At 46.0% G+C, this 26,072-nt stretch overlaps 2 protein-coding genes across 3 annotated transcripts in view; one reads left to right on the top strand and one right to left on the bottom strand.

Moving 5' to 3' along the window:
- Positions 1 to 2: 2 nt before the first annotated feature.
- The window catches only part of SPINK4 (serine peptidase inhibitor Kazal type 4), a 112,891-nt gene continuing 86,821 nt past the window's right edge, over positions 3 to 26,072 (top strand). The window contains exon 1 of one of the 2 annotated variants that reach the window (XM_089779140.1): positions 3 to 629. In XM_089779140.1, the coding sequence (XP_089635266.1) occupies positions 605 to 629 (25 nt within the window). In that variant the 5' untranslated portion in view covers positions 3 to 604. The remainder of the gene's footprint in view (positions 630 to 26,072) is intronic. The other variant, XM_089779139.1, reaches the window with a different exon arrangement.
- Positions 24,705 to 26,072, bottom strand: part of B4GALT1 (beta-1,4-galactosyltransferase 1) — a 49,228-nt gene continuing 47,860 nt past the window's right edge. The window contains exon 6 of the mRNA XM_075931212.2: positions 24,705 to 25,969. Within this exon, the coding sequence (XP_075787327.2) occupies positions 25,834 to 25,969 (136 nt within the window). The 3' untranslated portion in view covers positions 24,705 to 25,833. The remainder of the gene's footprint in view (positions 25,970 to 26,072) is intronic.

Below are 26,072 nucleotides of genomic sequence, written 5' to 3' on the forward strand. Positions count from 1 at the left end.
GGCGAGGGGCGGGGCTTCGCTTCTGACTGTTGGTGGATTCCCGCCTTGGCCGCGTGGCTCGTGCGGCGCTCTGGGCCTGGCCTCGTTGCCTGCCGCTCTCTCGAGTGCCCCGCCCGCGGGCCTCGCCTCTGGCCGGCGTGTGCGCGGCAGGGGCTCGCGGCGCGGCCGTTAGAGCTGAGCGGCCATGGGCCTCGGCCCGCGCTGTGTCCTAAGGGCCGCGCCCCGGCTCGGGCTCCCCGCTCGCCCCGCGCCTGAGGCGTGTTCCCGCGCGCACGGCTGAGGGGTGTCAAGGCGGGAGGAGGCAAAGCGGCAGAGCTCAGGCTGACTGACGCCATTGTACAGTGGGGTGTGGCGGGTGGACTGGACAAGGAGCCGTTAGTCCCTGCTCTGGGCAGAGGGAGACCTGCCCCCCCCTCCCTGCCGTGCGCGCGCCAGCGGGAAAGGGAGCAGCTCAGTGTAGTCAGTTGGAACCACTGAAGGGAGCGGATGCACACTGCAGGCCCCGCCCAGGAGCCGTTGGCCCCACACCACGGAGGCTAGCCGTGCTAAGGCCTAGGCAGACGCCAAGAGATGGAACCGTTGGAGCTTCCACAGGCTGAGCACCATGGACCTTGCCCCTGGAAGACAAGGTAGGACGCAGCCTGAGACCAGCCATTGGTGCAGTTGTATAACAGAGGAGGAAGTGCTTCAGTTGGGTCCCTTCCGACTCCTGATGAGTACACACACTGATAGGGCCCACGACTGCAACCTGATGGAGCAGTAAAGGCCTGGGTTCCCTTACCCATTAGCTCCCTGGATGGTTGTCTCGTCTCCTCAGGCCACACAGACAGGTTAAGAGGGTGGTCATACTAATTAGCCACAAGGCCAGACAGACTTGTAGGGAAGGGCAGCTGTTTTCACTGCCCTGAGGCTAAAGGCAGGCTCACTCATCTGCATAGCTGTAACACCCTTTTCCCTGCCTCAAAGGGGGACAGAATGTGCTTGCCACAGGGGGCGTGGGAGAGAGGCTCAGATATTTAAACTTGCCATTCTAAATCTGAAACTTCCATTGAAAAACAGGGTTTTGTCAGGAAGGAATTGTAATTTTGTGAAATTTGTACAAACAGTGTTGGGTACTTTTTCTGTTGAGTAGAGCAGCCATGAACTCTCAGGTAGGATTTGAGAAGGTTGAAGAAGTTGTCTTGCAGTTAAAGATGTAACCCAAATGTGATGTAAAATGTAAGTTCCAGTCAGAACACAAGGGGAGAGACGTTTTTTGTCTTCCTTAGCAACACGCACTTTGTGGCAGTGCTTCTCTGGGCCCACTTGTCTCTGGAATCTGTTAGTAATGCCCAGATTTCTCTTGGGAGGTTGAGTGCATTGTCTGTTGGAATCCCAGGCCACAGCTTGAGACCAAGTGACTGAATTATCCTGAGAGCTGGGTGCTTCCCAGTTTGCATAGGAGTGTGCTGTGCTACTGCCCTGCAGCTAGCTTGCTTTCCAGTAATCTACAATGTAACTGTTGATGGAAGAGTTCTCATACTTTCCTGCTGTATGTGATGAGTTAGGACACTTCTGTAGAATCTCCATCACACTGATTCAAGTGACCCTGTGAACTTGAAATCTAGTGAGTGACAAAAATTGAGTTAAGCCATTAGATATGCTCACCCTTTCCCAGACACTTATACACATACACATTCCTGTCCATATTTGCTGTTTTACAATCACAGATTTGGGTTTTATCATTGCTTTTCTCTCCTCCTTTGAAAGGCCCACAAGTGGGGAAATCTGATGGGCTCATACAGGAGGAATAGATTGGTTCTATAAAAAGTGCTCTCCAGTGTACCAGGTAAAGGAGAGGAGAGACCTCTTTCCTCTAATACTCTAGTTATAGTACTCTGATTTGTAGGTGGTAAAACTGGCATGTGAAAACATTTTAATACTGTATTTAAGTGACGGTACCTTTCTATTGGAGAAAATTAAGCAGGAACTTGGACCCTTTTATAGTTCCTTTGAATTGGAGGGACATACTGGCTCTGAAATGGTGTTTTATGGGGGACATTCTTCTGTGCAGGAGTGTTGCCATTTGTTCATTGTTCTTTCACCTACATAAGAAGTTGGAAAAGCAGTGCAGTATTCCTTTGTATTGGCGAATAAAGCCAGCTATTTCCGTCTGAGTTGCCTGGCTCAATGGTGGTGAGTTCTGTTAAATCTTATTGATCCACTTCTCCTCTGTCAGCTATGAATATCAGCGCTGCTCCTATTGTCAGGGCTAAACAGTATCTCTGTGAAGTGCAGTGTTTGTGGCTTACCATGATTCAGAATTCTGACAACTCACAAGCTCTGCCTACAGAAATACCCAATGGAGAAAACTGAGACCTGTCTTAATAGTTTGAGCTCTGAGTCTATAAAACCAGTTTGTAATTGTTTTAAAATTCTTCTCTCTTCTTTGAACCTTCTCTAATTTATCCACATCCTTCTTGAACTGTGGAACTGGATACAATATTCTAACAGCCTTTGCACCGGTGCCAGGCTGGCCAGGACTCATCACAGAGTTCAAATCACGTGGTTCCTTTGTCACCTACAGAGAAGGCTGGAGTCTCCCTGTTCCTTATATCCGCAAAAGGGTTGTCTGTTTCACAGGTTAGCAAAGCCTCCTGAAGATTGGCTCCTGTCTCAGGGGTGCAAGAGCCATGTTCATTCTTTGGCTGTCAAGTTCCAGCTCAAGATAACCCCCACTTACTTTAATTGGATAGCTTTGTTTAATGCTAATAAGTAAATTGAGAGAACCTACATTCCTTTCTCTAGGACAGACCTACTTATAACCTTTACTGAGGCTAGGCTGTCTGGTCTTAAACATGTTCAGTAACATCACTCAGAAGGAATTGATAATGTTATATGTATCATTAACACATACACTTTACAATAATGTTAATGAAAGCTTGTTGTTAGTTTTCGTATGACATCTTACACAGTGTTTTTGGATAAATACCATGACAGTAGTATGTGGGAGTCATAGGTTAATTGGATCTAAGAAGAAACAGTGTACCCTGTGCCTGGGGTATGAAGAGCTGTTACAAGTTGCAGTTTGATCTTGCAGTTGCTGGTCGGATGTAAGTAATTTGAGACAGGTTTGATGCAATATTTTGTGTATTCTGCTGTTCATGTTTGTTCATTATAAAAGTGTCTCAGTGGAAGACACATGACAGTGCATTAACTTGACTTAGCATTAGAGTGGCAAAAATACAAGTTCCAACTTGATTAAGTCTTTACATTTGCCACATATATTGCTTTTGGCTTCAGAAACAATTACCAGACAACTGTATTTTGTTGGGTTTTTTTAGCCAGCTTCTTAGGGTTTTGTTCCTATCTTTTCCAAAACTTCTCTTAAAATAACACAGACCTTCTCACGAAGAGTTGGAAGGTAGGAATTTAGTGCTGTATATTTGTGTGTACTGGAGATACATGAGGGTCTGTGATGCATATTTCTCTTCTTGGCAACAATAGCAATTTGGGCTTGTTTTCCAGTCAGAAAAATCCAAGCACAAGAAGTGTCTCTTGAGCTCTGCTGTAGGTCCCAGTTGTCCAAGTCGATTCTATAGCCATGCAGCAGTAAAGATCTTTTGAGACATTCCTGCTGCCAATTCCTAGGATTGACCTTTTCGAGGCTAGGTGCAAAGATTTTTGCCATTTGATTTTGCTCCTCCAACGGGTTGGTCTGATAGTTTGAGAGTTAGTTTTTTACCTATGACCACAATCTTGTTCATGCTTCCTAGGCAGCAGCGGTGATAGTGGTTTCAGCCACCCTTTTTGGGTTCTGCTTGTTCTGTCACTGCTCTGTCTACTAATAAGAGATTAAAGTAGCAGGTGCTTTTAAAATAGAAACTGAAATAAGTAAATAAAATGGGCCAAATGTATCTGTTAGTTACAACTTTGCAACCCCACCAATTCTATTGGGAATATGGCACAGGAATAAACCAAATAAACTATGCTTTTGTACCTAGTTGACCTAAGTTACATGGGCCACTGTAGCAATTGAATATGTTTTTCATATCCCACCCTATGCTATTTGTGTCAGTGGAGTGTGTGTCACCCTACACTGCTTGCCCTGATTGAACTACCAGTGTGAGGCATTGTTGGGCAGGCATCAGCAATTGATGTAAGCAACACATAGTGTCTGCACTGGCACTTTATTGGCCTAACTATATCAACCCAAGCGCTATCCCTTTCATGGAGGTGGCATAACTTGCCCTCTACAATGACTTAATAACATTTGTGGGAGCTACATGCTAAATGGTCTATTTAGAACCCACTCTATGAGCCTCATTTAGCATGGACACTCTAACCTACCATATTTCCCCCCGCCCCCCATTTTTTCTTTCTCTTTCTTTCCCCGTCCTCTCTTTCTCTGTTTTTTGTACCTTGGATCCCTTAACTTCATGCTACAGGACTAGTAGTTTTTAAAGTTTTTTTTTGGCCACTAGATATCGCTGATCATTCACTCAACAACTAACAGTTTTCTCAGTTCATCTGAAAAAGTGGGTTGTGTGCATGAAAGCTCATGATACCCTATACATGTTTTGTTAATTTTAAGGTGCTACAGGACTATTTGTTGTTTTATAAGTTTTTCCAGTTATAGACTAACTTGGCTACACCTCTGAAGTTTTTTCAGTATCATTCTAGTTTTACAGAACTTGTAGAAGTGGTTCACAGGCTTGGGTCCTGTAAAGTGCTTTCATTGTGGGGCAGGTGTACCTCCGTGAGGGTTCATTACTTTATTTGACCACCTGATAGACCTAATCAAAAAAGCTAGATGTTCCTCACTGACAGACTAAATCATAGACTTGTGCCTAATGGACTTTTCAAATCCACGGGAGGTTAGGCACTCACTGAAATTTTGAAAATTGCACTAAAGACTAAATTAGGCTGAGTATTATAGCATCTAATATTTAGGTTCCTTGCCAGCCTGGGGAATCTGTAGCCCTGAATTAGTTTCCCAGGCTCCCTACACAATATGTGAGGGGCGTTGAATCCCCAAGAACAGGATCCACAAAAGCTTGTGTCACAACTGGGATGGGTTAGTGGTTGGGGCAGGAGTCAGCTGCCAGGAATCAGAGTTGGAGCCATGAATAAGCAGGGAATGGGGACTGCAGCAGGATAGAGATAAGACTGGGAATAAGGCAGGCATAGCAGTGACTGCAGCTGTTGACATAAGCACTGAGCAGCCAGAGATGTGCTGTTGAGGTTGAGGCTGTTAGGCTGTGCTACCACAGCTAAACTTGTTAATTTTGCCTGAGGACTGAGCTGCTTAGTTTCCCAGACTTAGCTGCTGAAGGAGCTTATCTTGGCATTACCTCTCCCCTCTCAAGTGTGCCCTCATCCCAGGCTTCTCAGAATGAGCTTGGCAGGAATCCCACAGTAGATCTGCTGCATGGACATCTTCTGCTGGCTCCTATGGCTTGTTGTCAGGACCACAGCCTTTCTAATCCATTAGGCAATTAAGATTATCCTGCACTTGTTTGGGGTCCAGAATCTATTGGAGTAGAACATAAGAACATGAGAGTGACACTACTGGGTCAGACCAAAGGTCCATCTTAGCTGGGGCCAGCACCAGGTGCCCCAGAGGGGGTGGACTGAAGACAATGATCAAGCGATTTGTCTCCTTCTCCAGCTGCCATCCTTCTCCAGCCTCTGACAAACAGAGGCCAGGGACACCACTTCCATCCCTTGACTAATAGCCTTTTATGGACCTAACCTCCATGAAATTATCTAGCTTCTCTTTACACTCTGTTATAGTCCTAGCCTTCACAGCCTCCTCTGGCAAGGAGTTCCACAGGCTGACTACATGCTGTGTGAAGAAGAACTTTCTTTTATTCGTTTTAAACCTGCTACCCATTAACTTCATTTGGTGTCCTCTAGTTCTTCCTGTCTAGTAGGTATTCTTCCTGTCTTTGGACCATTATACAATCATAGGTTAGGGTTGGAAGAGATCTCAGGAGGTCATCAAGTCCAACCCCTAGCTCAAAGCAGGACCAACCCCAACTGAATCATTTTATATGTGGCAGTGTCAGGGTGGACCAACCAGAAAATGGTTTGTACCAATGGTTTTTAGGAAGGAGACATAGAATACTGCGTGGGTTTTCATTGACTACAGTAGGGAAGTTTGAACTTCACTGGGTTTATTTGCTTCAGGTTCTTGAATGTACCTATGTATTGATGATCTAATTTGTCTGATAGTTGAGTTGACCTGAGATTTCTGGTTGACAACCAGATCCTGTCCCCCACAGTAAGATTAGGTGCAGTCTGGAGGCCCTGATTGGCACCAGACAGACTATTATGGACCATAGAAGAACAAAAGACATTGATTACTCTCCCCACCCATGAAGAGGAAACATGCAAGTGACTTCCTTCCTTAGCTGAGCTGGCATCAGACAGGCAGAAAGGGAATAAAAATTTCTGAGAAGGAGAAACTCTGTCTCTCTGTTGTTTAGACTCTCAAAGGCAAGGTGTTCTAGGCATAAGAAAGAGATTCCCAGGTTTAGCCTGGCTTAGCTGTCCTGGGAAGTTTATTACAGAAGCACTTATTACTTTTTGAACCTTAAATTGTAAGGTGTGTGTGTATTTACCTGCTTTAAATCTTGTCAATACCTCTCGTTTCTTTTTCCTAGTTAATAAATTTTTAGATGTATAGGATTGTCTACAAGTGTTGTCTCTGTGAGCATTAAGGTGCAATTAACCTGGGACAAGCAACTGGTACTTTGCCACTGAAAGAAACCTGAATATTGTAGTGATGTCTGGTATAAGAGAAGCAAAATGCAGGACAATGTAGCACTTTAAAGACTAACAAGATGGTTTATTAGATGATGAGCTTTCGTGGGCCAGACCCACTTCCTCAGATCAAATAGTGGAAGAAAGTAGTCATAACCATATATACCAAAGGATACAATTAAAAAAAATGAACAAATATGAAAAGGACAAATCACATTGCAGAACAGGAGGGGGATGCGGGGGGGGGGGGGGAAGGAAGGAAGGTAAGTGTCTGTGAATTGATATTAGAGGTAGGGAGAGTGGGATGTTTGTGAGTTAATGGTATTTGAGGTGATAATTGGGGAAACTATCTTGGTAATGGGTGAGATAGTTCAAGTGTTTGTTGAGTCCTTTTTGGAAAGTGTCGAATTTTAACATGAATGACAGTTCAGAGGATTCCCTTTCAAGTGCAGATGTAAAAGGTCTTTGTAGCAGAATGCAGGTGATTAAGTCGTTGAGAGAGTGTCCTTTCTGGTTAAAATGGCAAGAAACTGTTTTTTCTTTGTGATCTTGTCTGATATCTGTTTTGTGGGCATTAATCCTTTGGCGAAGTGTCTGAGATGTTTGTCCAATGTACATAGCAGACGGACACTTTCGGCACATGATAGCATAGATTATATTTCTGGATGCGCAGGAATATGTGTTCTTGATCTTATAACTCACTTGGTTAGGTCCAATAATGGTATCAGCAGAATGAATATGTGGACAAAGCTGGCAACGGGGTTTGTTGCAAGGGAAGGTACCAGGGTTGGTATTAGTGTGGTATGTCCTGTGGTGGTTGGTAAGAATCATCTTGAGGTTAGGTGGTTGTCTATAGGAGACTATGGGTCTGTCTCCCAGAGCCTCTTTGAGTATGGTATCCTGTTCCAGTATAGGCTGTAGTTTATTGATAATGTGTTGGACAGGTTTAAGTTGGGGGTTGTAGGTGATGACAAGTGGTGTTCTATTGTTGGTTTTCTTGGGTCTGTCTTGAAGTAGATGGTTTCTAGGTATTCGTCTGGCTCTTTCAATTTGCTTTTTTATTTCTCTGGGTGGGTAGTTGAGGTTTATAAATGCTTGGTAGAGATCCTGAAGCTTCTGGTCTCTGTCAGTGGGATTAGAGCAGATGCGGTTGTATCGAAGGGCTTGGCTATAGACGATGGATCGTGTGGTGTGTTCTGGATGGGAGCTGGAAGCATGTAGGTAACTGTATGGGTCGGTGGGTTTTCTGTAGAGAGTGGTGTCTAATTTTCCATTGTTGATTTGTACTGTGGTGTCCAGGAAGTGGATCTCTCGTGTAGAATGGTCCAGGCTGAGGTTGATGGTGGGGTGTAGGTTGTTGAAATCTCTGTGGAATATCTCCAGTGTTTCTTGGCCATGCGTCCAGATCATAAAGATGTCATCGATGTACCGTAGGTAGAGGAGGGGTGAAAGGGGACGTGAGTTGAGGAAACGTTGTTCTAGGTCAGCCATAAAGATGTTAGCATACTGTGGGGCCATGCGTGTACCCATGGCTGTGCCGCTGATCTGGAGGTATAAGTTGTTCTCAAACTGGAAATAATTGTGGGTGAGAACAAAGTTACATAGGTCTGCTATCAGGTTGGCAGTAGTGTCCTCTGGGATAGTGTTTCTAATTGCTTGTAATCCGTCTTCATGTGGGATGTTGGTATATAGAGCTTCTACATCCATGGTGGCAAGGATGGTATTATTGGGGAGGTTATCGATGTTTTGTAGTTTCCTTAGGAAGTCAGTAGTGTCTCGGAGATAGCTGGGGGTATTGGTTACGAAGGGTTTGAGAAGAGTGTCTACATAGCTGGATAGACCAGTAGTGAGCGTGCCAATACCAGAGATGATGGGACGTCCGGGGTGCCCAGGTTTATGGATCTTGGGAAGTAGATAGAACAATCCTGGTCGGGGGTCAGAAGGTGATTCTGTGTGGATTTGTTCCCGAGTAGCTGTGGGGAGGCTTTTAAGGAGACAGGGTAGTTTCTTTTGGTATTCCAAGGTGGGATCAGAGGGGAGAGGTTTGTAAAATGTGGTGTTCGAGAGTTGTCTGGTTGCCTCCTGGTTATAGTCGGCCTTATTCATAATGACCACAGCACCCCCTTTGTCAGCTGGTTTGATTACAATGTCCAGGTTGTTTTTGAGACTCTGGATGGCATGGTGTTCAGCGAGGCTAAGATTGTGTGTCGCTTGTTGTCGTTTGCGAATAATGTCAGTCTGTGCGTTGTTGCGGAAGCTGTGTATATAGAAATCCAGATTGTAATTCCGACTGTCAGGGGGAGTCCATATAGAATTATTTTTCCTTTGGTGTTAATAGGGGGGATCTGGTAGGTCAGACTGGTGTTCATTGGTGGTTTGGAAATATTCTCTGAGACGGAGGCGGTGGAAAAAAAGCCTCAAGGTCACCACAAAATTGTATCCAGTTTGTGGGGGACGTGGGGCAGAAAGAGAGACCCCGGGACAAGACAGACTCTTCTGCTGGATTGAGTTTGTAGCTGGAGAGGTTAACAATATTATCCGGTGGGTTGAGGCAGTTGCTGTTGTAGCCAGTGGTATGGAGCAGGTTAGAAAATTTATTGTCTTTTCTTTGTTGTAGGGAATAGAAGTGTGTATAGTAGATTTCTTGTCTGGTGGAACAAAAGTCTTGCAAGGTGTCAGTTGGTGTGGATGTTTGTCTTGAGATGAGATGATCTAAGTTAGAAATGTCATTCTTGATGGTTTTCTGTTTCTTGTATAAAATACTTATCAGGTGATTTCTTAATTTTTTGGATAGTGTGAGGCAGAGTCTTTCACTGTAGTCAGTGCAGTATGTTGATCTTACTGGATTGTTCACTTTCAGTCCTTTGGGTATGATGTCCATCTTCTTGCACTTGGATAGAAAGATGTCTGTCTGTATCTGTGCGAGTTTCTTCGTATGGTTGATGGATTTCCATTCCAAATGGCTAAATGTAGTGCCTTGAATGTAGAATAGTGATAGAAATGTAGCCGTGTTAGTCTGGGGTAGCTGAAGCAAAATGCAGGACAATGTAGCACTTTAAAGACTAACAAGATGGTTTATTAGATGATGAGCTTTCGTGGGCCAGACCCACTTCCTCAGATCAAATAGTGGAAGAAAGTAGTCACAACCATATATACCAAAGGATACAATTAACAAAAATGAACAAATATGAAAAGGACAAATCACATTGCAGAACAGGAGGGGGATGCGGGGGGGGGGGGGGGGGAGGAAGGAAGAGAGAGGCCTTTAAGGGAATTTGTCAAGTAGTGGGGGACATGGGACAGTAGGGAGAGATTGACAAGTGCAGGGCTGGCATGCAGGGCAGTTGCCTGGGGCCACATGCCTCAGGGGGGCTGGGAGGCTAAGTTGTATGCATCAACACCTGGCACTTGGGCTTCAGACTCCTGAAAGAGGTGCAGTAATCTGGACAGTTCGAGAGCCTCAGGACTAGGCCTGTTCCTTTGTGTTAAGAAATTCAGATAGGGTGTGTCCGTGTCCGTGTCCGATGACTCCTCTCCATGGATCATAGAACTGGAAGAGACCTCAGAAGGTCATCAAGTCCAGCCCCCTGCTCTAGGCAGGACCAATTTCAACTAAATCAACCCAGCCAGGGCTGTGTCAAGCCGAGACTTAAACACCTCTAGGGATGGAGACTCAGCTACTTCCCTAGGTAACCCATTCCAGTGCTTCAGCATCCTCCTAGTGAAATAGTTTTCCCTAATATCCAACCTGGACCTCTCCCACCACAACTTGAGCCCATTGCTCCTTGTTCTGCCATCTGTCACTACTGAGAACAGCCTCTCTCCATCCTCTTTGGAACCTCCCTTCAGGAAGTTGAAGGCTGCTATCAAATCTCCCCTCACTCTTTGCTTCTGCAGACTAAACAGACCCAAGTCCCTCAGCCTCTCAAGTCATATGCTCCAGCCCCCTAATCATTTTGGTTGCCCTCTGCTGGACCCTCTCCAATGTGTCCACATCCTTTTTGTAGTGGGGGGCCTAGAACTGGATACAATACTCCAGATGTGGCTTCACCAAAGCCGAATAAAGGGGAATAATGACATCTCTGGATCTGCTGGCAATGCTCCTCTTAATGCAACCTAATATGTCATTAGCCTTCTTGGCTACAAGGGCACACTGTTGACTCCTATCCAGCTTCTCATCCACTGTAACCCCCAGGTCCCTTTCTGCAGAACTACTACTTAACCGGTTGGTCCCCAGCTTGTAACTATGCTTGGGATTCTTCTGTGCCAAGTGCAGGACTCTACACTTGTCCTTGTTGAACCTCATCAGATTTCTTGTGGCCCAATCCTCCAATTTGTCTTAAGTCATTCTGGACCCTATCTCTGCCCTTAAGCGTATCTACCTCTCCCCTCAGCTTAGTGTCATCCGCAAACTTGCTGAGGGTACAATCCATCCCCTCATCCAGGTCATAAATAAAGATATTGAACAAAACCGGTCCTAGAACCGAACTTTGGGGCACTCCGCTAGAAACCGACTGCCATCCTGACATCGAGCTGTTGGTCACTACCCGCTGGGCCCGGCCTTCTAGCCATCTTTCTATCCATCTTACCGTCCATTTATCCAATCCACATTCCCTTAACTTGCTGGCAAGAATATTGTGGGAGACCGTATCAAAAGCCTTGCTAAAGTCAAGGTATATAATATCCACTGACTTTCCCATGTCCACCGAGCCAGTTACCTCATCATAGAAGCTAATCAGGTTGGTCAGGCACGACTTGCCCTTTGTGAATCCATGCTGATTATTCCTAATCACTTTCCATCAGCTTGTGGTGGAGAGGCTTGTGTTTTCCAATGATCCCGAGAGTGATGCTGCCTGGACCGATGTCCTCCTTTAGGGGTTACCCATTGCAGAGAATGATCGAGGGGAAGGATGGAGACATAATGTGATCCAAGAAGTCCTCAACTGCAAAGCAGACACAGGATAACTGCACAACGGAGGTGAAACTGTTATCTAATGGTACAACGGCCATGAAGGCAGATGAAGGCTGCTGACATCTTTAATGACCGTGAATCAGAGTTAATTCAGTAGCTTAGTCTGTTTATCCTTAAAATCTGGATAAAAAAGGATACACCCAGTGAAATGAGGGATGCCTTGATTGTTACCCTCTTTAAAAAAGGAGATAAAGTATACTGTGGAAACTATCATAGTATCTCTCTCCTTGCTGTTTCAGGCAAAGTTTTGGCCCAGGTCCTTGCAACCTGTCTTCTGCACCTGTCAGAAGAAATTCTACCGGAGTCACTGAGTGGCTTCCGACCATATCACAAAGTTGAAGATACGATCTTCACTTCTCCCCTCTCCTTCTCTCTTCCTCCCCCTCCCCCCCATGTTCCTGCTACTGTGAGCCAAAGCTGGTGCGGGGACTGCAGTAAAATTAGCACTGTGAGTGGCCCAGCTCCAGACCCGGCAAGTGGTCCTCCTCTGGAAGCAGTTGGGGCTGGGGACTTCTGGGGCCCGACCACAGACTCCAGCCCCGCAAAGTGTGGGAGGGGCAGGGGCAAAACTAGGGGAAAGGGGGGTGGCAGAGGAAGGGACTTGTGCTGAGGGGAGGGGGACAGAGCAGGAGAAGAAAGGGGAAGGCACCAAGGGACAGGGTGGAGGAGCGACAGATGCCAGGGGGCAAGTGGAGACAATGAGGAAAAGGGCAGGAGGAGGGAGAGGAGGTGTCAGTGGGAGTTGGAGGGTGGAGAGGACAGGGTGATGTTGGGAGAGGAGAGGAGGGGCATTGGGGTCAAGAGGGGGATGGGAAGGTGCTGAGAAAAGGGTTGAAAGGAGGAGGGGTGGGCATAAGGTGAGGATGGAGCAAGTCATGTGTGAGGGCATAGAGGGGTAGGAGGGGAACTTGGGCAGAGGGTAGTGAAGAGATAGGCATCAGGGAAAAAGAGGCCAGGGGAGCAGGAGCAGTGAGGGAAGGGGGAGGCACCAGGAGGGTGCAGGTGCCAGGGGATTCTGGGGGTGAGGCAGGAGGACAGACACCTGCAGGGGAGGGACCAGCACCAGAGGAGAGAGGCATGGCAGGTGTGTAGAGGGAGATGTTAGGAGAGGGGATGAAGAGGGGTAGCTCACATGATTAGAGTGGGGCTACTGGTGGAGTGGGCACAGGGCGGGAAAGAAGGGCTGGTGCAGGGGGGCATGTCCTATGAGGGCAGTGAGAAGGGCAGGAGTCAGGATAGCAGAGGAGAGTGAGGGATGGGAGAGCAGCAGGCACCAGGGGAGCTGATGGAGTAAGGGGAGGAGACAGGGCAGCAGAGGGGAAAAAGTACAGGTTTATAAGATATTTATTAATAATTTGGGTGCCACAGTGGCACACCCAAACAAGCCACATGAACTCAGTGCTGGTGCACAACACAAAATTCATTCCACTCATGGGAGGAAACTCTTAGAGGGAACACTTCCCCCAGCCCTCCCCAAGTTATTGTGACACAAATTGGGTTAATGCAATTGCAGGATAGTTGCATGAGAGGGGTTCGGTGGGGGCCAAACTCATCCTTATTGGTAGGAGGATGGTGGGAAAAGTTCTTAAAGGGGAGGGGGCCACATGACACCTTTTACTTCTGGTCATGTGTCCATCTTGACCCCGAGAGCGTTACCTCCAGAGGTGTGGCTAATGGAGGTCAGGGGTGTAGTTAACAGGTCAGGGGGTATGGCTAATGTGTCCCTAATTTTGGTTCAGAAAATATGGTCACCATAAATATGCCCCATCTATTAAAATCAGCAGAGTGTGTTGATCATTTTTTCTACCTTGGAAGTTGTCTTCCATACAAGGCAGATATTGATGTAGAAATCCAACATAGTCTGTGCTGTGCCAGTGCAGCTTTGTCTGTTTATGGCACAGAGTTTTTGAAGAGCACATTTGAACAGCTACCAAGCTTCTTGTCTATCAGTATTATTGTATGGGTCTGAAACCTGGACAACCTACAGACATCACTTAAAAGTCTTCGAGAGTTGTCACCAATGCTGCCTCCGCAAGATCTTGACGATCAAATGGGAAGACAGTTGCACTAACATCAGTGTTCTGGAAGAGGCACAGACCACCACTATCGAGGCAATGATCATCCGTCAGCAACTTCGTTGGAGTTGTCTCACTGTTTAGATGCCAGCCCATCGCCTCCCAAAACAGGTCCTGTTTTCTCAGCTGAAAGCAGGATACCATAATATGGGAGGACAACAGAAGCGTTATAAGGACTTGCTAACGGGTAACTTAAAGAAGTGCAACATTAGCGTTGATACTTGGAGACACTTGCTCAGGATCGTCCAAAATGGAGACAAGTCCTGTGCAATGGCCCCCTGCATTTTGAATTTGCTTGCCAACAAGCTGAGGAGGAAGGAGAGACTGGCTTCTAGTCATGGTCAGTAGCTTCCTGCTGTACCTGGAAACATCTGTCCTTCGCTGTAATAGAAGTTGTGGTTCAAGGATCGGCCTTATCAGCCACCTGAAGGTCCACAACTCCCATGGCAGATGATCATACTCGGCAACGAGTGATCGCCCATCATCCAATGACTCTAATTAGCCTTAAGATCAAAGATGTATCAGTTTTTATGACTCTAAAGAATATTACCTATATGGTCTTCTGCTTATCTATCCGTTATTATGAATGACTGGCAAAGGCCTTATGTCAATCTAGATGAACATAGGAAATAAAATGTTAACTTCAAAAGGTGGGTTGTTGTGGGCTCAAAGAGGATTCTTTGGACACATGTTGGGCTCAAAATACTTGGTTGGATGAGCAAGCAGAGGGTCTGCATAGTAAGAGACCTCTCCTAACTCGTAACTGTAAGCAGAGACTGGCCTGTGTGCCATGCCAGTCTGGGGAGGCTATGGATGACTGGCAGCACCAACCCAATGCCCCTTAAACTCCCCTGCACTCACCAAAGCTGGGGCAACGTGCCAGGGCTGAGGTGGGGGCCAAGCCCTCATGCTGGTGAATGAGGGGTATGCAGAGACCCAGGGAAAGAGGCTGCCTTGCTTGGGGAATGTCCTGAGGCACTGAAGCTCTGTATGGTTTTGGCTTCTGTTTTCTCTCCAGTGTGCTGCTAGCAGTAAAGTGCTGTTAAGTGTCTCCTACTAGAGCCAAACTGTCTGCCAGCACAATGGCACATTAATTCCCTCCACACAGTCCCTCTGGCTATTTGTGTTGGCTGGGTGCACAATTTGCTGGACTAGCTACAGAAAACTGAAGGCTGTGTGAGAAATGGCCTGCTTGTGCCAATGAGAATTGTTCTTCCAAGTCTTTGTCCTTTGAGCCAAATCAATGTAGTTATCAACAAAAATGGTACTAGCTGGCTCTGGTCCTGGATCACATACACAGCTGTGGTCATATTTTTCACATAGCTTTCTCTTCTGATGATCAGAACTCCCTGATTTCAAATAATTCTTATGCTGTTGTCATGTGCATCAGTATCTTTCAATCACTTCAGGTGTCTAGCTATTGTCATTGCTTTCAGTATCACCAAAGGCAGAGGCCTGTGTGGAAGCTGATGATGCAGAACCACCCTAATGGAGGGATTAGGTCAAGGGGACCATTACAAGGGAAGCAAGGTGACAAAAGAACCTGGGACAGCACAGAGGGACACATAGAGAGAAATTCTTACATAATTCTATATTTAAGATCCTGGAAGAGGGAGCAGCACTCGAGTTGTGACTGAGTATCTGAAAAAGGTACCTTGGAATTGGTCAGGGGAATCTTGGAATTGGACAGGTTATATTATGTTTCTGGTATGGTCAACTGCTTATGGAGTGCAGCTATAGGTTGAACCTCTCTAATCCAGCACCCTGTGGTCTGGCAGATCTATTGTCCGACATGATGTTAGTTAACCAGATGTCCATTTATTATGGGTATGGCCAAGTTTTCTGTCATCCTATAAAGTTTGTTTATAGTCGCCAGTCCTGGCTCTCAGTGTTCTGTGCTGTTGTTATTTAGCTCTAAAATACCCCAAATGTCTTCTAACAGTCCAGTAAGCAATGGAAGTGTTGGTAATGCTGTTGGACAATATTGAGCAAGAAAGCTCTGATCGCCATTCATAGACGCCTTGCGCAAGAAACTCCTGTTGTCCATCCACTCGTTCCTTTTGTGCAAGAGCTCTTGTACAAAAAGGCTTATTCCTTGTAGAAAGAGGAATAACTCTTGTGCAAAAAGCCCTGTCTTCTGACCATCTACTGTACTTTTTCTTGCGCAAAAACGCGCTTGTAGTGTGGACCCTCCATGAGCTTTTGTGCAAAAATGGCTGTTTTTGCGCAAAAACTCTGCAGTGTAGGTGTAGCCCCAGGGCCTCCAGTAGCTTGTGCTAGATAATTTGGGACATGCTTTAAGGAGGAGAATTGCAACTCCCACACTCTGCCTGAGCCCAAAAGCTTTCTGGAGCAGATTCAAACCAGGGCTCTTGTGTCTGCCTCCATTGTGGTCCAGCAGTTTTTAGCGACAAAACGTGCCAATGTAGACAAGTCCCAAGAGTCTGTTCTCCTCAGTGCAAGGAGAGATGAATGCAGTCCTTTCTTTCAAACACTGATCTTGTGACCACCCTTTGGTCACTGTTAGGCCAGGTTGCTACATTATCAGGGCTCGACAAACCGCTGAATCTACTCGCCCGTGGTGAGTAGATTTCAGCTGGTCGCTCCATGCGCCCCATTCACCAGCGCTTTGCGCATGCGCAGTGCCGGTCTGGCGCATGCGCAGTGCGGGGCTGGCAAGTAGCTCTCGCTGGGGTTTGTCAAACCCTGTGCATTATATTGCGTGGGACTAACACAGTGTGTTACTAAGTAGTGCCTCATACTGGGAGTGCCTCACCCCTGCACCTAGTAATCTGCTCTTCCTTCCATGAAGAATTCAAAGTGCTAAGAACATAAGAATGGCCATATTGGGTTGGCTCAGTTGTCCATCTACTGTCACATCCTGTCTTCTCACCATGTCCAGCATTGCCAGGTGCTTAAAAGGAATGAACTGAACAATAATTTGTTGAGTGATCTGTCCCTTGTCATCCAGTCCCAACTCTTGGCAGTCACAATGCTAGGGACACCCAGAGCATGGAGATGCTTCTCTTCCCATCCTGGCTAACAGCCATTGATGGGCCTGTCTTCATGAACATACAGCCTCTCTCCGAGTTACGATCAAGTTACGGACCAAACACTTGACTATAACTCGATCTGTTAGTAACTCGGACTCCATTGAGTTACACGCAACCGCACTGTTCATAAGCGTGGGTCATGTGCGTAACTCGGGGACCGCTTTTACAACTGCTCCATGAGAGCTTTGGTTGTAAGTGCGAACGGTCGTAACTTGACCGTTTGCAACTTGAGGAGCAGCGGTATCTAATGCTTTTTTTTGAACCCCGCTATGCTAGTGAGGTTTAATTTATAAAGTCCAAAAATAATTTGGAACCTAGACAGACTATTTTCATGCATTGAATGAGGCAGGGTCCTCTGGAAATAGCCTGTAATCATGTAAGTACAGACTATATCATAATGCCAATGCATATTGCGGGGGGAAGAAAGAGCAAGAGGAATTACTAGTGCATAAGCAATCATAAATCTTGCATTTCCTAATGTTCAAGCACTTGACCTTGCAATATTGTTAACATTCTTTTAATGTTGCTTTAAAAAATTGTACATCTTATAAAGATTATATAAAGGTTTGAAGTTTAATGTATATTATGAAGTAGGTGAGAGATATTGCTACACCTCACAGACCAGAGGACATAAGACATTATCACTTTAACGGCCTGTACAAATAGGGCCCGTTCATAAGAATAATCACATTTCTTTAACTAGAGTTTATCATGTGTAATGTAATTTATAGCCTACGTCATATCTATCACTTCATAATATTGAGCTGTATTGTAGTTTACTTTTTCAAGTTATGCAAACCTGGGCGCAGCAAATTCTTAGATAGAACACTGCCAAGAAAAAAAAATTGCATTGCTGGAAGCTGCGCTAGTGATTCAATAGGTGGCAGTTTTCCTTCTAAATTGGCACTGAGGCCCTGGCTCAGTGCCAAAGGATGTTAAGGACTAGTCACATTTGCTTATCGGATAGTCAGTCAACTTGTCTTCCCCCCCCCTCAGCAAATCCGCCCCACCAAATCCCAGACCATGGCAGTTTTACAACTGGGGGGTGGGCAAAACCAGAGCAGGTTGTCTACCCCACAGCCTAGCCCCAAGTAAATAGGCCGCTGGTGGCTGATAGTATTTTAAGCATTGTGTGGTCTAGTCCTATTGAACTGGGTTATTGAGCACAATGGTTGTAAGGCTGTGGGCTGTTGTACTCTTGTGCTGTCCTGCTGCTACCACCAGTGGCATGTGGTACTAGAACTGTATTCAGCCCCATGTGTGCAGATTAAAACATTGGTTTTATAGCACTCCACATATCCACACACCAGTGGCAGTCTCCCAGAATCTCTGTTGTCTAGGAACAGAATCCTGATTGGGTAACATGTAGAAGTTATGCTTAATACTTTTTCCACAATTTCCTGGGCACTGCTTCAAACAGGAGAATTGCTTATTTGTGTGCATGTAAAGTCCATGAAGCCCCAACCTTTGCAAACAAATAGTGGTATATTTTTCCAACCAAACCCCCTAAAGACAAAAGAATTAAAACCTGTATGTAACTTATCTCTTAGTTACCTTAGTCCAAGAAGTTCAGGATGGGTGGAAAACTTTCTTGTCTTTTAATTCATTCACAATGTTGCAGACTGAGAAAATGCAAGCGAAGGTCGCACAGTTTAAGCAGGACCAAATATAAATGGTGGGCTGGGGGCTGTTAAAATAAAGAGCTGCTGTCTCCTCTTAGCAAAAATAGGCATGGGAGGGTATTTGGTGAGTGAGGTGCTATCAACATATTTCTCTCGAGGAGATTTGCTAATTGAGGAATTCATCCTTGCAATTTTGCCATATATTTTCCCTAGCCTGGGTACAGTGACCTAACTAATGTCAGGGCTGGAAGCATTTTTCATTTGTCAGTGCACAGACCAATGCCAGTGATGTCGAGGGCCAGAGTTTGGAAATCATAATTCTTAATGTAAAATGAGCAGTGATTGAAACCTTGCCCGTGATTCATTCATCTGGAGAAATTGCCAATGGGCCCTGGAGCCTGAGCCAGGTGTAGAACTGTGGGCAAAAGCCACCCTTTCCTGCAGAGAAGCAGCATGAGACTTCTGCAGGAGCGGGTGCTGCACTGAGGAGTGAAATAATAATGAAAAGGGAAGACTTGAGAGCTGTGTCATGCCCAGGGGAAATAGCTGACTCTGGCACATCACTGCTTCTCTGAGGTAGCTGAGCCTTGCAGGAAAGATTCCCTCCCTGTAACTGGGACAGCTTAGAGTGGTTCATGCAGGGTGTCCAATGTATGCTCAGTGCTGGGTCGCCATCTGACCTGCAACTAGGTCCAGATCTGCCAGCCAGCCCTGGTTAAAAGGTGATCTGTAACTGGGATCTAACTCTCTTCCCTCCTCCCCCCAATAACCAGATTAACAGCCTGGACAGTCCAGGGCAAGTTGGATCCAACTCCTGTAGCATGGCAAAGTCTGAGCCTGGTCTAGTTAGTGGGTGCCCTTCTTGGTTACAGAGCTACTTGTCTAGGACCAAAGTGTTCCTTAGAAGGCTGGTGTAGCCATATTTCTGTGATCGCCCTGCTCTGCTGCCCGAGAGGGAGTGTTCCTGTGCCAGCTGGAAGTGCAGGATCCCTTTGTCAGAGTTCTGTCACTTGAAATTGTCTCACGTATTACTGTGCATGCTGTGAAAGGCAGGTATGAGCTGTAGCCCAGTTCACTTCCATGGGGCCATTCTGTGCTGGACTCCGCTGGAAAGGAGACTGTGCGCGAAGTACAGAGGAAGCACAGCTTCTCAGGTTCAGCCAGCGCTTCGTACAATCCAGTCTCCTGTCTCTGACAGAGGCCAGTGCCAGCTGTTCAGAGGGAAGTGCAAGAGTCCCAGTGGGATAGCCATGTCAGAGACAGAATGTGGTATGTTCCCCAGCCTGCAACCAGGCCCTTGGGAGTGACCCTAAGGATCTGTACAGTTCCATGGCGCAGGCCTACAGCCTCTGGGATTCCAGAACAGGCCCTTGAAATGACAGCTTTCTTTGGGTATTGCTGCATTTAGACACCCGATGCTGGCCCATCCCAGCTGGGCTGCGTTGCAGTGCAGACCTCCAGGTTTGGTCTGGACGTATGATCCTGTGAGGTGGAAGGGTCCCTAGGTATACACAGACACACCATCCATCCAGTGTATTGCTGGCTGATCCTGTCCAAAGAGTCCACCATCCTTTGGAAACTTCATTACACGCTGGGTTCCAATAATATACTGTGGCCTTAAGTACCACAAGCTGTCCTTTTTCACATAGCCCCAACATTTGCATTCTAGGTCTGTGCATATGGGACCTGATCACCACCTGGCATGAATCAGTGGCACTCTGCCATTTTGCCCAGATGCGGACCTGGTCCTTGTCTCTTGGGACACCCCCTTCTGCTCATTTCCCCAGAGGCTGCCTCAACACATTTTCTTCCCTGTAAGTCTCAGCCAGGCTGGGGGCAGTTTTCCAGCACCTCTCTAAAGCTGGTACAACCTGTTGTTCATTTCCTGGCCAGTCACCCAGTGCAATTGCTGCATGAGGCCAAGCTCCCCCATGGGAAGAGAGGTTGCACAATCCTATCCTGTCGTGCTTACTCATGGATGGCACAGGTTCCATCAGCTGTGGCACTTTTGGCTGTGGCGGAGAGGGTTCCAGTCCAGAGGACATGTGATAGTTTGAATGTGAAGTTCCTCTAATAGCTGGCCCCAGAGCTTTCCTGGATTCTGTGTCAAGTGAATAGTTGGGAGCGACCCGACTTACATCTGCCAACAACATGTCTGGCCCAAATGCCAACTGGAGCACTGAGGAGGCCTGTGAGTGACTCTGCCCCAGGCAATGAATGAATTGCATTCCTTTAGGCTCCCAAAGGAGTCCTCCCCTCTGTCACAGAGTAAGGCTAGTGTGGCTATAAGCCAGGGGCTCTTTTGCGGTGCAGAGGGGCTGCACTGCCGGGGGATATCGGAAGTGTCATGGGGGAAGGGAACCGGAAGTAGGCACTGCCTTAGCTTGTTGTGTGGCTGCATGAGGGCTGCCTCGTATTCTGCATGATGGGGAGTTTGGTGGCTGCACATTGGATGCTTGCTCAATGAAGGGGAAGGGGATAAGTGGGACCTTAGTAGACTGTTTACAGCCCCGCCCTGCAACCCTGGGTGCCTCTATGTTGTACAGCTTTGACTCAGGGCATGCACTCAGCACAGTGACCTCACCTTGGCTTCCACCAGCTTGGCTGCTCCTTGCATACTGAGAATCCCCTACAGTGCTTTGCCTCTCACCAAGCCTGATCGAGTAGCTGCTCCTTCAGTGAGCCAGCACACAGAACCAGCCAGCTGGTGTGTCTAGGGGTTTTGCTTCTCAGTTTGAGACTGCACCAAGTTGTCTGTAAAAATGAGGTGTACTGTGGCACGCATCTTAGAGTCTAACACATTTATTGGAGCATAAGCCTTCATTAGTAAATCCTGCTTTCTCCCATGAAAGTGTATGCCCTAATAAATTTGTTAGTTTTTAAGATGCCACAGGACTCCTCATTGTTTTTGCAGACACAGATTAACACGCCTATCCTTCTGAGCCTTTTGTCCTGTGTTAATGGGCAACCTCACCTTGAAGGATTCCTTAGAATATGCTACACAATATCAGTACATTTAGCTATGATATGAAGTTCCTTTCCCAGACCTGAAGGACTATGTGTGGGTTGAAAGCTTGTCTCCTTCACCCACAGACATTGGCCCAGAAAAAGATATTTCCTCTTACCCACTTTGAACCTCTGGGCTGAGACTAACTTGAGCTATTTCAATCCACTCCGTACACTGCTGGCCAAGTCTGAAGAAATTAAGAACACTGCTGAAAGTGGAATAGCTCTATCAAGGCTGAAGCCACTCTGTAGCTGATACAGGTAGAATCACCACAAGCCCCTGTTCCTAGCAAGCAGAGGGAGCAGCTAAGCCAGGAAGTAGTCCCTCCCCTTCACCAGAATTGCTGCTCTATCAATATGGTGCTGGTCCCTTGGGTCTGTGATAGATAGCAGGGAGAAAGGCACCATCCTCTCTGCCTGGGCCATACCTGTCTATCCTGTCTCCTTTGAGATCACTCAGTCACACCCTAAAATTCGATAGCCAAACCTGGCCGATAAGGGGCAATCCCTGAAAATCCTGAAGAGAGGGACAAATATTTATTTTGGAGCTTGCACACCCGTTATGCTGATGGATGAAAGAAGGACATCATGTAGGTGAAGTAACATGGCAAACAAAAGGAAAAATTCAGACACGGCCTCCTTTTTGGACACACGCCCATTTGTGGCTGTGGTTTGCAGGAGTCTTAGTGACAAAATACATATTAGACACTTAAAGTTCCCATGGGCTGATGGTTTTAAGTTTCCTTTACTCGTATTTACTCGTTATGCTAAATGCTGTCACGGTCCAAGGTTTCCTTCCGCTTTTCTTTTTAAGGCACATTTGTAAAAATCTTTCATGCTAACAGCCAGGCAGTACCATTTGCATGAATTCTATTCTTTGAGATTTACAACAGGAATGCTTTCTATAGAAATTTTCCTGATCTTCATATATTAAGGCAAAACAATCAAGTGCAATATATAGTGTTTTTATATAGGTTGGGCAGCTTAAGGATTACACACAGCTCTGACTGTTCAAATGTTTCAGCTGATAGGAGAAGGGGCAGATTGGGAGGGACCTCACAAGGATTCTGGGAGCTTGGTTAGTTTGGTTTCCCCTGTTCCCTGGCATTTAGGGAGAGCTGGGGCCCATACTACTGGGACTCCTCTGAAAATCCCAGGCCACATTTGACCACTAATCAGTGCTGCTGCATGCACATGTGATTCGCAGAGGGAAAATGAACCCAGATTCAGGCAGCGATCTAGGGGCAGACCTGCTAACATATACTCCTGAGGGAATTCTGTGCTAAAAAATTAAAAATTGTGTGTGCAGTGTTTTAAAATTCTTCAAATTTTGTCTCAAAAGCATGGCTCCAGCATGGCAGTAAGGAGCACAGGTCATTGGTTGCATTGAGGTGGGAAAGCACCCTGAACATCTCCCCCCCCCCCAATACAGGGACGTAGCAGAGAGGCTGAACCAGATCCTGACAGTGCCCCTCTGTGCTAGGTGCACCTGGTGTGGCTGAGCAAGCTCCGTCCAGCAGGATCCAAGCATGGAGGGGATTAGTGTGGGGTGAGAAGTTTCTTTGTGGGACAGTCTGGGTGCCAACAGCTCAGTGAAAGATCTGGATGCTCAAGGCTCATTGGGGGGGATTCCAATGGGATTCTGTAGGGGATCCAAGTGAAGGTGGTTGGTGCTTAGCAGGGAGACCTGGAGAGATGGGGCTTGGCCAGGAGGTCTGGGTGTAGAGGTTCGTGGGGACTTGATGGGGTGGGGGTCCAGGTGCAGCTGGTTGGGCTCAGTGGGGTGGAGGTCTGAGTAGGGAGGTTCAGAAGAGTCCAGGTGTTGAGGGGTCAGGGTCAGGCTTGTCAGTGTGAGGGTTCGATTGGCCTGCTTAACAGGCGAGTCCCAGCAGCTGCCAAAGGGATGCCACATGCTGGGCTCCCACTGATTCCCTTATCCCCTTTTCTTCTGTGTCTCCTTCTCCTCACTCCCCCTTGCCCTATGCCCCCTCCTTTCTTCTCCATTGTTTCCTGCTCCTCTTCTTCATTTCCTTCAGCCCTACCCCAGGCACTCACTGTTCACAGAAAACAGGAAGGTTCTAACAGCCAGTACTAATAGTAGGAGAGCACAACTGGCAGAGTCCCTTGGAAACTTAGCCTCCTCCAGTTGGGCTGTTCTCTGCTTGCAGAAAGGGGGGGGCGTGAAGGAGCATAGCCTGTAACCCCATAGTTGCCCCTCACCCTTCACTGTCATTTTTTGCTGGCCAGGTACCACAGGCACTCAGAATCCACCCAGGAGTAACATCAGTAACTTAACACTGCAATTCAGAGCAGGAGCACAATTACTCCCAAGACCAGATGTTTGCCTCAGGCTTTCAGGTGCACAATGGGCTGCACACAGGTAGATCAGGTCTTAGTTTCAAACAAACAGTGCTACAAACAGTGTATCGGTTCTCCCTTATGCTGAGCAGAAACCAGAGCTGTACTAGTTTAAGTAAAGGTGTGATTGTTTACAGCTTTGGTGTAGTTGAATATGTGGACACTCACATGGGTTTGGCTTGTGTTGGCAGGTGTGTAGGTGCAGGCTAAAGCTTCAAAGCCAGTTCCAAAGTAAGAGAAACATTCACACGGGCTTCACTTTCACTTGTCAGTGTATAAGCCCTTAAAAGTCAGCCTGCAGGACAAGCAGTTCCCCAAGGTCCTCTGTTCAGGCACAGCCAGTGGCCAAAAAGCACATTTAAATAAAGCAGCATGATCATTCCCCTCTCTCATCTTTAGATCAGCCCCTTCCTTCTTTTAAATGGCTTAGGTTTCACTTCTACTTTCCAAGGGTTAAAACCTACCTCCATTCAGAAGTTGCCCCACTGGCTGGATCCACAGTTCCTGTGTAGCCTCCCACGGGCTGGGCCCAATTAGTCTAAGTCATTTTAGATTGAGCTGGCTGAAAGGTGGCAAAAAATTCTCACACAAGGTTGGGATGTTGGTGTTTTCAGGTAAAATTCTGACTTGCTGTAATGTCATAGTGTTAAAGGGATTTTCACAATGTCATAAAGCAAAAAGGCAAGCCGTGTAGGCTGGCACTGCCACCTTTCTGCAGTTAAAAAATGCTGTGAAGAAGAAAGCGTGCTCTCCTCATTTGGCTGCGAAAGTTACAAATGAATACTGACCTGCAGTACTTTTCCACATCTTAGCTGATACTTTTAGTGCAGACTTCAGATCAGCAAAAACGCATTAAAGAATGCAAAAGATTTCATGCAAACTTAATACATTGCTCACACATAATGAAGCACAGAAGAACCTGTCATTATGAGCACAGATTATTTTTAAGCCACATTTAACAATTATGCTACACCCTAGTTTAATAAGGCTTTAACATACAAATGTCTCAAATTTTTCTCATCTTAAAATATCACAAAGCAAAAGGAACAATGAATTCAAGTTTTATGTACAACATTAAGAAAAATGAAATTTATTTTTCCAAAACATATATATATATATAGTATTTAAATGATGTAATAAGCTCTTACAAAAGTAAACATTTTGGTAAATTGTAATAAAAAAGGTTATAGTTTCAGCCCATAATTTCAATCAATTTGCTGTGCTTAAAAAGGGAACAAATCTTAATATGCTATATGAGACATCTGTCAAGGAAGGTCACCTGGGGACATTACTTCTTGCACCAGTCATAATATTTATACTGTCCTGTGCAGCTCCACCAAGCTTAAATGTCCTGTCTGTATAGCGCTCACTGGAGGACTGCGGCCTCCACTCTAAGATAATAAAATATGGAGCTAATACACATTTTGTATGGTCAATTTTTCCAAAATTCACTCTGTATAAAAGGAAAGAAAAAATGTTTGTTTTGGTTGATGTTAGACAAGAAAAAGTGATACTGTGTCCATTAAAAAAAATCGAATACAATGTGTAAACTTGTACAATTTTAGCAGCATTTTCCAGTCCTTCATAAAGTAACAACAACAAATAATTGAAAGCAGTATTCTTGTCTACCTAATTTAGCATATGGGAAAAATATGGCAATAATCGCTGATTCATCATTAGTTTATGAACAACAGCATTTGAATAAACTATTTGTGGGGAGCACTGCAGCAAATACATAAACAACATTTTCTGGCAATGTAAATATTTACAACTCTTATTTACAGTTTTTAAACTTATAAAAATATTGTAGAGCTAGAAAGTTGTGTAAAGTCAAGTTTGGGATTAAAAAGGCTCACTCATCCAGCAGACTTGGAAAAACTTTGCATAGCTGAATTAACCTTTCTTGTTCATTCTGACTGTAGTAAAAACAGTACATATAAAAATCCTGTGGATTAGATATCCCTGGAAGCTTCTAAGTCTTCACTTCTGCCTCTCCAACGCTACTTTTTGGGTGAGCCAACATCCACTGTGATTTTTGTATATAGCGGGTATTTATCAGTTTTCACTAACTTGTATGACAGTGTATTTAAGCCATCGGAATTCATTGTCTCCCTCGTGCGAGCAATTCTGTCAAACCTGTGGGAAAAAAATTGCAATACTGTAATATATACCCCTTGTAATGACCTCAAACTCTAAGCAGCGCACTGTTCAGTGTGGCTCAGTGGCCACAAGAAGCCAA

The sequence above is a fragment of the Pelodiscus sinensis genome, chromosome 6 (genome assembly GCF_052426305.1).
Source record: "Pelodiscus sinensis isolate ZL-2025 chromosome 6, ASM5242630v1, whole genome shotgun sequence".
Classification (NCBI taxonomy): Eukaryota; Metazoa; Chordata; order Testudines; family Trionychidae; genus Pelodiscus; species Pelodiscus sinensis.